Raw genomic sequence first — 12,475 nt, 5'->3', positions numbered from 1 at the left:
GTGTTGATGTGTGTGTTGATGTGTGTGTTGATGTGTGTTGATGTGTGTGTTGATGTGTGTTGATGTGTGTGTTGATGTGTGTGTTGATGTGTGTGTTGTTGTGTGTTGATGTGTGTGTTGATGTGTGTGTTGTTGTGTGTTGATGTGTGTGTTGTTGTGTGTTGATGTGTGTGTTGTTGTGTGTTGATGTGTGTGTTGATGTGTGTGTTGTTGTGTGTTGATGTGTGTGTTGTTGTGTGTTGATGTGTGTGTTGATGTGTGTGTTGTTGTGTGTTGATGTGTGTGTTGTTGTGTGTTGATGTGTGTGTTGTTGTGTGTGTTGTTGTGTGTGTTGATGTGTGTGTTGATGTGTGTGTTGTTGTGTGTGTTGTTGTGTGTTGATGTGTGTGTTGATGTGTGTGTTGATGTGTGTGTTGATGTGTGTGTTGTTGTGTGTGTTGATGTGTGTGTTGATGTGTGTGTTGTTGTGTGTGTTGTTGTGTGTTGATGTGTGTGTTGATGTGTGTGTTGATGTGTGTGTTGATGTGTGTGTTGTTGTGTGTTGATGTGTGTGTTGATGTGTGTGTTGTTGTGTGTTGATGTGTGTGTTGATGTGTGTGTTGATGTGTGTGTTGATGTGTGTGTTGTTGTGTGTTGTTGTGTGTGTTGTTGTGTGTGTTGATGTGTGTTGATGTGTGTGTTGATGTGTGTGTGTGTGTGTGTTGATGTGTGTGTTGATGTGTGTGTTGATGTGTGTTGATGTGTGTGTTGATGTGTGTGTTGATGTGTGTTGTTGTGTGTGTTGATGTGTGTTGATGTGTGTTGATGTGTGTGTTGATGTGTGTGTTGATGTGTGTTGATGTGTGTGTTGATGTGTGTGTGTGTGTGTGTGTTGATGTGTGTGTTGATGTGTGTGTTGATGTGTGTTGATGTGTGTGTTGATGTGTGTGTTGATGTGTGTTGTTGTGTGTGTTGATGTGTGTGTTGATGTGTGTTGATGTGTGTGTTGATGTGTGTGTTGATGTGTGTTGTTGATGTGTGTTGATGTGTGTTGATGTGTGTTGATGTGTGTTGATGTGTGTTGATGTGTGTGTTGATGTGTGTGTTGATGTGTGTTGATGTGTGTTGATGTGTGTTGTTGTGTGTTGTTGTGTGTGTTGATGTGTGTTGATGTGTGTTGATGTGTGTGTTGATGTGTGTTGATGTGTGTTGATGTGTGTTGTTGTGTGTGTTGATGTGTGTTGATGTGTGTTGATGTGTGTGTTGATGTGTGTGTTGATGTGTGTTGATGTGTGTGTTGATGTGTGTGTGTGTGTGTGTGTTGATGTGTGTGTTGATGTGTGTGTTGATGTGTGTTGATGTGTGTGTTGATGTGTGTGTTGATGTGTGTTGTTGTGTGTGTTGATGTGTGTGTTGATGTGTGTTGATGTGTGTGTTGATGTGTGTGTTGATGTGTGTTGTTGTGTGTGTTGATGTGTGTTGATGTGTGTTGATGTGTGTGTTGATGTGTGTGTTGATGTGTGTGTTGATGTGTGTTGATGTGTGTGTTGCTGTGTGTTGATGTGTGTTGTTGTGTGTTGATGTGTGTGTTGATGTGTGTTGTTGTGTGTTGATGTGTGTGTTGTTGTGTGTGTTGATGTGTGTTGTTGTGTGTTGATGTGTGTGTTGATGTGTGTGTTGATGTGTGTTGATGTGTGTGTTGATGTGTGTGTTGATGTGTGTGTTGATGTGTGTTGATGTGTGTGTTGATGTGTGTGTTGATGTGTGTTGATGTGTGTGTTGATGTGTGTGTTGATGTGTGTGTTGCTGTGTGTTGATGTGTGTGTTGATGTGTGTGTTGTTGTGTGTTGATGTGTGTGTTGATGTGTGTGTTGCTGTGTGTGTTGTTGTGTGTGTTCATGTGTGTGTTGATGTGTGTGTTGCTGTGTGTGTTGTTGTGTGTGTTGATGTGTGTGTTGATGTGTGTGTTGATGTGTGTGTTGATGTGTGTGTTGTTGTGTGTTGATGTGTGTGTTGATGTGTGTGTTGATGTGTGTGTTGTTGTGTGTTGATGTGTGTGTTGATGTGTGTGTTGATGTGTGTGTTGTTGTGTGTTGATGTGTGTGTTGATGTGTGTGTTGATGTGTGTGTGTGTGTGTGTTGATGTGTGTGTTGATGTGTGTTGATGTGTGTGTTGATGTGTGTGTTGTTGTGTGTTGATGTGTGTGTTGATGTGTGTTGTTGTGTGTGTTGATGTGTGTGTTGATGTGTGTTGATGTGTGTGTTGATGTGTGTGTTGTTGTGTGTTGATGTGTGTGTTGATGTGTGTTGTTGTGTGTGTTGATGTGTGTGTTGATGTGTGTGTGTGTGTGTGTTGATGTGTGTGTTGTTGTGTGTGTTGATGTGTGTGTTGTTGTGTGTTGTTGTGTGTTGATGTGTGTGTTGATGTGTGTGTTGATGTGTGTGTTGATGTGTGTGTTGATGTGTGTGTTGCTCTCAGTCCTCGTCTCTCTGCTCTTTTAATATTTCAGTTTTTTTTTTCCTGGAAAATGATTCAAATGTGTCGATGACTCATCACTCAGGGGCAGAAATACATTTACATCAATGAACCACTGAAGGAGAGAGAGAGTGTGTGTGTGTGTGTGTGTGTGTGTGTGTGAGTGAGTGAGTGTGTGTGTGTGTGTGTGTGTGTGTGTGTGTGTGTGTGTGAAAATATCTGCAGATGTTTCATGATAACTGAGGGCTGCACTTCATAATTATGTCTTTGATTAGTTGATTAATTAATCCAACGGTTAATTTATTGATTTTTTTAAATTACACAATTTAACCGTTAATTTCCCCAATATTTATAATAAGAAATACAAAAAATTCAAAATGTTTTAACTTTAGTTGAAGTCATTTTCTCCTGTGAACAGAACATATGAAACAGTCATGTTGAGTTTATGAGGATCCTCCACCCAAACACGTTCTGTGGTCCGGAGCCCCGCCCCTCCGCCGTCTCTGCAGGCTGAATCATCTTTTAAATGACTTCAAGTTTTCCAGCTGATTTATTCTTTGTGTGTTCTACTGATGTTTTACAGAACATTTTATTTCACAGTTAGAGAAGCTGCGTTCAGTTTCGTGTCTCTGCGTGCAGGAATGTTATGTAGCAACAAAACTAGAAACTACAGTTGGAACCAAGAAACAGAATGAAATAATCAAAGAAGTTACGCTGCGCTGCCGTGTGCGTAAATACACACACATCACCCGTCAAACACACAACCAGTGGCACTGAACTATATTAAAACTCACTCTAGTCTACATTAACATATGAAAAGACACTTTATTTTTATTTTCTACCAAATGAGCATTTCAGCCTGATGGAACTCTCTTAATGCAAATCCTTTAAAATAATTATCTACCCTTCAATAAATTCAAATTCAAATTATATTTTATTTTATAATTTATGCTGAAAGACTGAAGTTGACCAAAAGTAGGACAGAGGACGGACGTCTCTGTGCTCCACCTGTTTTCACGTTCAGACCTGTTTTTCCACTAATTGATTGATGTTGATTGAGTTGATTGATTACGTTGTTGATGTAGATCGAGCTGTTCGCTCTCTGCTGCCACCCACAGGTTGACAGAGTGTAAATCATGCTGGCTGCAGGTTCCTTCTCTTCTACTGAGAGGATCCAACCGCACAGGTTAACATGTGACCTATCAGTAACTTTAGAGAACGTAGAACGTTTTATTGCAGATTATACATTTTACTCTTTAACTACACAATATTATCCTGCTCAAATTAATATACAGCATATATATTTACACAGAAATGAAGTCTTGTGTACTGAAGTTTTAGATCAGGGGTGGGCAGTTATTTTTCATGGGGGCCACATGAGAAACTGATCAGGCTGCTGTGGGTCACATGATATAAATCCAGCCAATACAACTACATCTCTAATACGTCTTCTATAAGGGACACTTCTACTGTTGGTCTCCCAGTCTGAATGACCACGAGTTGAACTGTGGGATAATATTTTACTGGTAATGTCCAAAACTTGATGTTTTACCTGTATGGTGTTTTACCTGCATGGTGTTTTACCTGCATGATGTTTTACCTGTATGATGTTTTACCTGTATGATGTTTTACCTGCATGATGTTTTACCTGTATGATGTTTTACCTGCATGATGTTTTACCTGTATGATGTTTTACCTGCATGATGTTTTACCTGCATGATGTTTTACCTGCATGATGTTTTACCTGCATGATGTTTTACCTGTATGATGTTTTACCTGTATGATGTTTTACCTGTATGATGTTTTACCTGTATGATGTTTTACCTGCATGGTGTTTTACCTGTATGATGTTTTACCTGCATGATGTTTTACCTGCATGATGTTTTACCTGCATGATGTTTTACCTGTATGATGTTTTACCTGCATGATGTTTTACCTGTATGATGTTTTACCTGTATGATGTTTTACCTGCATGATGTTTTACCTGCATGATGTTTTACCTGTATGATGTTTTACAGTGTACCGTGGATGAGCAGCACTGAGTGTATAAAGTTTTAGTTTGATACAAACGATACAGTTCATTAGGACTTTTCAAAATAATGTGGTCGTATTTTGTATGTTTGTGGGTGTTTTCTCATTAGAACCTTTCAAAATAAAGGTCTGATTTAATGGTAAGCAATATACTATTGACTGTCTTTACTAGATTTTTAATTTTTGGTATTTCCATGATGGCCCTGTGAGGCCACATGAAACCTTTCAGTGGGCACCATCCGGCCCCCGAGCCACATTTTGCTCAGGTCTGTTTTAGGATGTAGGGAGAGGTGAGGCAGCGCCCTCTGTTGACCAGTGGCCACTTCCTGCGACCCATCTGTTGTTCATTTTTATGCTCCCAGTTATAACAGTGATGTGAGGATGTGCCGTAACATTTCACTGAAGGACTGAACCTTTAATTTTGGTCCTGTTGTTGTGCCATTAAAGGTCATGATAATATTTTGGGGGGGCATTTTATGCCTTTAATGACAGGACAGCTGAAGACATGACAGGAAATGGGGAGAGAGAGTGGGGGAACGACGTGCAGCAAAGGGCCGCGGGCGGGAGTCGAACCCACGGCTGCTGCAGAGGACTCACAGCGTCCAGACGCTCTACCAGCTGAGCTGTCCAAGCTCCCCGCAGGTCATGATCATTTTTAAATCATTACTCTTATTTTGATATAAAACGTGTTAAAATGGCTGTGGTGTGATTCTTCTGAGCTGTAGGACAGGACGTCTCTGTCTCACCACATTCAGTCATTTAAACCTTTAAAGACACTTTAAGATTTAAATATTGGATACTGAGATTTTGCAGAAAGCCATTTAGTGATTTGAATCAAATCTGGATGAAGTGTGCAGCTCTGCCTCACTACGTATTTGACCGAACTGTCACACGTCCACGCTGAGGTTCACCCTGAGGATCAGACGTCCTGTGAACGTTCCACACATGGAACAGGAACGAGGATTATCTGCATCAGACACGTTCACACATGTTGGAAATACTCTGTATGTTTGAGCTGAGGGGCGGAGCCTGCAGACTCATCGATATTCATCATCATATGAAAATGGACACCCTGTGATGGACGAGGAGGTCAGCTGACTGCAGGACACACACTCATGATGGTTCCACATCACAGACCACATTAAAACTCACTGATCCAGGATCAGTGCAGGAATGTCACCACACACACCAGATCTGTGAGATTCAGACACATTTAAACCTGATTGGCTCAAACATTCCAGACATTCACTGCAGGTTTAACTGTCGTCTTCATGTTTCAGTCTGTTCCTGCAGCTCACTGACCTCTGACCTCCACACAGGTTCACACACACACCACTAACCTGCAGGCTACCTGTCTGTCTGCTCACCTGTCTACCTGTCCACACATGTGCTGCAGCTTCTGAGTGTGGTGTGTTCAGGGACAGTCAGAGAAACTCACCCAGAGCTCCCTGGCAGATGTCGGTCCTGGTGGCTCCGCCCACGATGAACTCAGGGTTAGAGACCAGTTCCTGATGGACGAGAGGTCAGAGACACTGAAACAAACTGAGAAGATTCACATTCTCTTTGCAGTAGTTTTGTGTCTCTTTGCAGTAGTTTTGTGTCTCTTTGCAGTAGTTTTGTGTCTCTGCAGTAGTAGTTTTGTGTCTCTGCAGTAGTTTTGTGTCTCGTTGCAATAGTTTTGTGTCTCTGCAGTAGTTTTGTGTCTCTGCAGAAGTTTTGTGTCTCTCTGCAGTAGTTTTGTGTCTCTTTGCAGTAGTTTTGTGTCTCTGCAGTAGTTTTGTGTCTCTCTGCAGTAGTTTTGTGTCTCTGCAGTAGTTTTGTGTCTCTTTGCAGTAGTTTTGTGTCTCTGCAGTAGTTCTGTGTCTCTGCAGTAGTTTTGTGTCTCTTTGTAGTAGTTTTGTGTCTCTTTGTAGTAGTTTTGTGTCTCTGCAGTAGTTTTGTGTCTCTCTGCAGTAGTTTTGTGTCTCTGCAGTAGTTTTGTGTCTCTTTGCAGTAGTTTTGTGTCTCTGCAGTAGTTCTGTGTCTCTGCAGTAGTTTTGTGTCTCTTTGTAGTAGTTTTGTGTCTCTGCAGTAGTTTTGTGTCTCTTTGCAGTAGTTTTGTGTCTCTGCAGTAGTTTTGTGTCTCTCTGCAGTAGTTTTGTGTCTCTTTGCAGTAGTTTTGTGTCTGCAGTAGTTTTGTGTCTCTCTGCAGTAGTTTTGTGTCTCTGTAGTAGTTTTACATTGGTTTCAGCTGAACTTTATTTTCTGGACTTCATGTTCGAGGACACCAGCAGAGTCTCTCTGACTTTGAATCTTCTGTCAAACATAAATGAATAATTTGACTAATTTAAATGTAGATTTCCTGTCGGTCAGATTGTCAGTGTGTAAAACATCGTTTAATAAATACTTATTGAACACAGTAAATACTCTAAACTGATTCAGTATCTGTGTAACTTTACAAAAAGAGGTCAGTATATCTGGCTGAGGGGCCTCCTGACCCTCAGGGCCACCGGGTCCACAGGGTCCAATCCATTCATCATTAGATGGTCTATTCTGGTCTAAAGTTAGTCTCCGTCCAGTCTGAGTCCCACTCATTAAAACACTTTCACTGGAGTTTAGTCTGTAAAATTCCTGAAATATGTGAAACACTTAAACTGACCAAGTCTGAAACTTCCTGCAGGTCTGAATGAACCTCGACACGTCCGTGATCACCTGATTTAAAGACGTGTTACACGCTGGTCTGTCATGTGTCGTCACTTCACAGACTCACCGATTCTTCAGCTGACCGACCTGATCAGACCATCAACACCTTCACTCTTCTTAGTTTTAGTTTTCACATTTGACATATTGGAGATATTTTATTAACTTGAGCTCTTCTGTCTCCAGTTCAGCTTATTCCAACATGTTCAGCCATCACTCCCTCCTCTTCCTCCCTGCTCTTCCTCTGCTCTCCACTTCCTGCTTCTGAACAAACTCAGTGACACATCTGCACGAGGACTCAGCTCAGTGTGTGTTTGTGTGTGAAAAGTTTGCCCTCTCCTCCCTCTGTCAGTGTAACCAGGAACCACCTCGTGTTCTGTGTGTAGTGACTCATCGCGGTGGAACGTAGGATCTCTGACGCTGTGACTCACTGTATGTTCCCATCATTCGCCCATAAAGTGTTTCTCTAACTGTGAACAGGATCCATATTAAACCTGTCTGTCTGATATCTGTCTGTTTGATTTCTGTCTGTCTGATATCTGTCTGTCTGATATCTGTCTGTCAGATATCTGATATCTGTCTGTCTGATATCTGATATCTGTCTGTTTGATTTCTGTCTGTCTGATATCTGATATCTGTCTGTCTGATATCTGATATCTGTCTGATATCTGTCTGTCTGATATCTGATATCTGTCTGTCTGATATCTGATATCTGTCTGATATCTGTCTGTCTGATATCTGTGTCTGATATCTGATATCTGTCTGATATCTGTCTGTCTGATATCTGATATCTGTCTGTCTGATATCTGATATCTGTCTGATATCTGTCTGTCTGATATCTGATATCTGTCTGTCTGATATCTGTCTGTTTGATTTCTGTCTGTCTGATATCTGATATCTGTCTGTCTGATATCTGATATCTGTCTGATATCTGTCTGTCTGATATCTGATATCTGTCTGTCTGATATCTGATATCTGTCTGATATCTGTCTGTCTGATATCTGATATCTGTCTGTCTGATATTTGTCTGTTTGATTTCTGTCTGTCTGATATCTGTCTGTCTGATATCTGATATCTGTCTGATATCTGATATCTGTCTGATATCTGTCTGTCTGATATCTGATATCTGTCTGTCTGATATCTGTCTGTTTGATTTCTGTCTGTCTGATATCTGATATCTGTCTGTCTGATATCTGATATCTGTCTGTCTGATATCTGTCTGTTTGATTTCTGTCTGTCGGATAGCTGATATCTGTCTGTCTGATATCTGTCTGTCTGATATCTGATATCTGTCTGTCTGTCTGATGTCTGTCTGTTTGATTCTGATATCTGTCTGTCTGATATCTGTCTGTCTGATATCTGTCTGTTTGATTTCTGTCTGTCTGATATCTGTCTGTCTGATATCTGATATCTGTCTGTCTGATATCTGTCTGTCTGATATCTGATATCTGTCTGTCTGATATCTGTCTGTCTGATATCAGTCTGTCTGATATCTGTCTTGTTTGATTCTGATATCTATCCGTCTGATATCTATCCGTCTGATATCTGTCTGTCTGATATCTGTCTGTCTGATAACTGTGTTTGATATCTGTCTGTCTGATATCTGTCTGTCTGATATCTATGTTTGATATCTGTCTGTCTGATATCTGTCTGATATCTGTGTTTGATATCTGTCTGTCTGATATGTCTGTCTGATATCTGTCTGATATCTGTGTTTGATATCTGTCTGTCTGATATCTTTCTGTTTGATATCTGTGTCTGATATCTGTCTGTTTGATATCTGTCTATCTGATATCTGTCTGTCTGATATCTGTGTCTGATATCTGTCTGTCTGTCTGATATCTGTCTATCTGATATCTGTGTCTGATATCTGTCTGTCTGTCTGTCTGATATCTGATATCTGTCTGTCTGATATCTGTCTGTCTGATATCTGTGTCTGATATCTGTCTGTCTGTCTGTCTGATATCAGATATCTGTGTCTGATATCTGTCTGTTTCATATTTTTTTTGTCTCTCCTTTGTTTCTTTTTCTTTCAGATATCAGAAACAAACGAATCAGTCTGTTGATGTAAATATTATTATTGTTCTTTGTTTATGTGGGTGATTATTTGTTGTTATTATGGGATGGAGGGACACTGTATACTGTCTGTACAGTGTTTTTATTCACACTGATTAATAAATATATATGTTTTGAATCATGATGAACACTGAGTTCATGATTCTTCTTATTGTATATTTTCTTTACATATGTTGCTGCTCTCTAACTATAAATGACTGTTTTGGAAAATGAGTCAGATATCTTTACTCTTATTGTTCACATTTTATTTAATTATTGATTATTGTCATTGATTGTCTGTGTATGTTGACACAGCTGTTCTGTCTTATAATCACTTCATGTTATACACTTGAAGTCACTGAGTGGGAGAATCTGTGACGTAAATAATTTCCTCTTAAGGATCAATAATGTTTTTATGATTCTGATCAGTTTGATTCTCTTTCTGGATGTTTGTGAAGAAATTAAAAAAGCAACAGAAAGCTATGAAGTTACATTACTGTAATATTGTAATACTCAGGGGTGGAAGTAACTTTTACTTTTATGAGTACATTTTCAGGTCTGTACTTTTTACTCGTACTTAAGTATGCATTACACTGTAATGTACTCAGTTACTTTATAAATCGTAGTCGAGTACAAGTTGAATTAATATTCAAACATTTCATCTGCAGGTTAGTAACCAGCCAATCAGGTGACCTGATCACAAACGGACCAATGAAAACAAAGACATACAAACTAAACGCTGCAGCAGTTAATCATTTATCAATAATCATTCATCACAATTAAATACATATTGATGAATATTTAATCAATAATTATGACCACCTCATCTGACTTTGTTTTGTTGAAACAGGGAACTTTATTCTGTGTCTCTGTTCTCACTGATGTTCTCTGTTCTCTGCAGCAGAGTCAGTTCAGCAGGTAAAAGTTAAAGAAGGAACAATAAGTGCAGAACACAGGAGAACAAAAAATCTCCTCATTGATCCTCACAGCTGATCTGATCAGTTTCCTTGTTTCTACAGATCTGATCATATTTAATTATATTTACTGTGAAACAAACTCATGTCTCTTTCATGAAAAGTCGAATGTAGAAAATGAACCACAGAAATCATGTGACCAGCAGTTTACAAACGTCTCATGATCAATTATTCAGTTTGATCACTTCTGATCAGCAGATCAGATTTATTGACAGCTGGATAAAATGACAACAGATGAAATGTTGAAATGTTCTCTGTTCTAACAGGGTTCTGTTCTCTGTTCTAACAGGGTTCTGTTCTCTGTTCTAACAGGAGACGATTCATCCTCAGAGGGTTCTGTTCTCTGTTCTAACAGGGTTCTGTTCTCTGTTCTAACAGGGTTCTGTTCTCTGTTCTAACAGGAGACGATTCATCCTCAGAGGGTTCTGTTCTCTGTTCTAACAGGGTTCTGTTCTCTGTTCTAACAAGAGACGATTCATCCTCAGAGGGTTCTGTTCTCTGTTCTAACAGGGTTCTGTTCTCTGTTCTAACAGGGTTCTGTTCTCTGTTGTAACAGGAGACGATTCATCCTCAGAGGGTTCTGTTCTCTGTTCTAACAGGAGACGATTCGTCCTCAGAGGGTTCTGTTCTCTGTTCTAACAGGAGACGATTCATCCTCAGAGGGTTCTGTTCTCTGTTCTAACAGGGTTCTGTTCTCTGTTCTAACAGGGTTCTGTTCTCTGTTGTAACAGGAGACGATTCATCCTCAGAGGGTTCTGTTCTCTGTTCTAACAGGGTTCTGTTCTCTGTTCTAACAGGAGACGATTCATCCTCAGAGGGTTCTGTTCTCTGTTCTAACAGGAGACGATTCATCCTCAGAGGGTTCTGTTCTAATCTGTTCTACTCTGTTCTATTTGTATCACCTACAAAACTGCAGATCAAAGGTTTGAATATTGATTGAATATTAATTGCACTCAAATATGATTTACAAAGTAACTAAGTAGATTACACAGTGTAATGTGTATTTAAGTAGAAATAGACTTAAAAAGATGACTTAATTACAGTAATCGGAGTATTTGTAATTAGTTACTTCCACCTGTGCAAACTTTCCCAGTGTAACAGAGTAGTCTGTACTTCCTCTTTAATAACTTTATAAATATTTGTATAAATATTTTTCTGAACATGTTCAGGTTCCTCTCCGCTCACAGTGAGAACATGATGAAAGTAATCAGAGTAGAATCGTTCATTTGACAGTAAATCTCACTTTTCTTGTGTTTTTTTCCACCAGCTGCACTTCCCTCCCCCCACTGACCCCGCCCCTCCCTCCGGCCTCACCCACTCACCCAAACTAACTCTCCCATCCCGGACCCCCCGGGCCCTCAGGGGCCCCGGTTCTTACCGTGGGTCTCTTCCAGGTGACCCCCCGGGTCTTGTAGGAACCCTTCCCCAGCTCGTTGAAGCCGAGCGCTTCCGGCGCCGCGGGGAACGTCGGGTCGCAGAACAGTTTTCCTGCCGCGCGGCACTGCGCGCGCAGAGTCGCGAAGTCCTGGTTCAGGTACCGCGACGCGTTCGCGTTGGTCCCGAATCCCGCGGCCAGCGCGCGCTTCTTAGCGAGGGTGGAGGCGACCCCGGACATGATGAAGAGGAGGAGGAAGAGGAGTAAGATCCAGAGAGGAGAAGAAGAAGAACAGAGCCGCTCTCTCCGCTGCTGCTCCTGGACTGACGGTCTGTACCAGAGGCTCAGACCTCCTCCTCCTCCTCCTCCTCACTGAGCCTCCTCCTCTTCCTCAGACCTCCGCCCTGAAACCGGACCGTCAGAGGAGGAGTCAGTCTGTCTGTCAGAGGACACAGCAGATGTTTCTGCTCGCTCTCATGTTCAAATCAAACTTTCTTTGAGTTTGTGCTGAAAAAAGATTTGAGTCTTGAGCCTGAAACAGCGACACCTGCTGGTGTGAAGAAGCTTTTTAACTTCTTCTCTGGAAACAAACTGTTTTTTTTTTAACGTGCCCTGGAATAAAAAGATGAAAACAGGAATAAAGGGATCATTTGTTCATACATTTTTACTGCATCATCTTAAATTATCCAGAAACATGAACAAACACGTTTAAGACTTTAGAAATGAGAAATAAATGTAGGCTGAGTTAACATGTCATCGTTTTTATTTCCTCATCAAGAGAACAAAAAAAAAACTCGCTGTGATTTTTGAGTTTAGAATCAAACTCAAAAGTTTTGAAATAACCTAAAAAAGTTTCTTTTTTTCTTTCTTTTTTTTTTTTACCTGGTTGAGTTTTTTTCTTTAGAT

The 12,475-nt window shown here is 40.5% G+C and overlaps 1 protein-coding gene across 1 annotated transcript in view; it reads right to left on the bottom strand.

The window, feature by feature from the left end:
* Positions 1-11,873, bottom strand: part of LOC146329286 (calpain-2 catalytic subunit-like) — a 30,403-nt gene extending 18,530 nt beyond the window's left edge. The window contains exons 1-2 of the mRNA XM_084714520.1: positions 11,573-11,873; positions 5,925-5,994 (exon numbers count right to left, since the gene is read on the bottom strand). Coding sequence (XP_084570646.1) covers positions 5,925-5,994; positions 11,573-11,809 — 307 coding nt within the window. The 5' untranslated portion in view covers positions 11,810-11,873. The remainder of the gene's footprint in view (positions 1-5,924; positions 5,995-11,572) is intronic.
* Positions 11,874-12,475: the final 602 nt, after the last annotated feature.

The sequence above is a fragment of the Lutjanus erythropterus genome, chromosome 3 (assembly GCF_056507025.1).
Source record: "Lutjanus erythropterus isolate fLutEry1 chromosome 3, fLutEry1.hap2, whole genome shotgun sequence".
Lineage (NCBI taxonomy): Eukaryota > Metazoa > Chordata > Actinopteri > Lutjaniformes > Lutjanidae > Lutjanus > Lutjanus erythropterus.
This window is presented reverse-complemented; position numbering and strand designations above follow the sequence as displayed.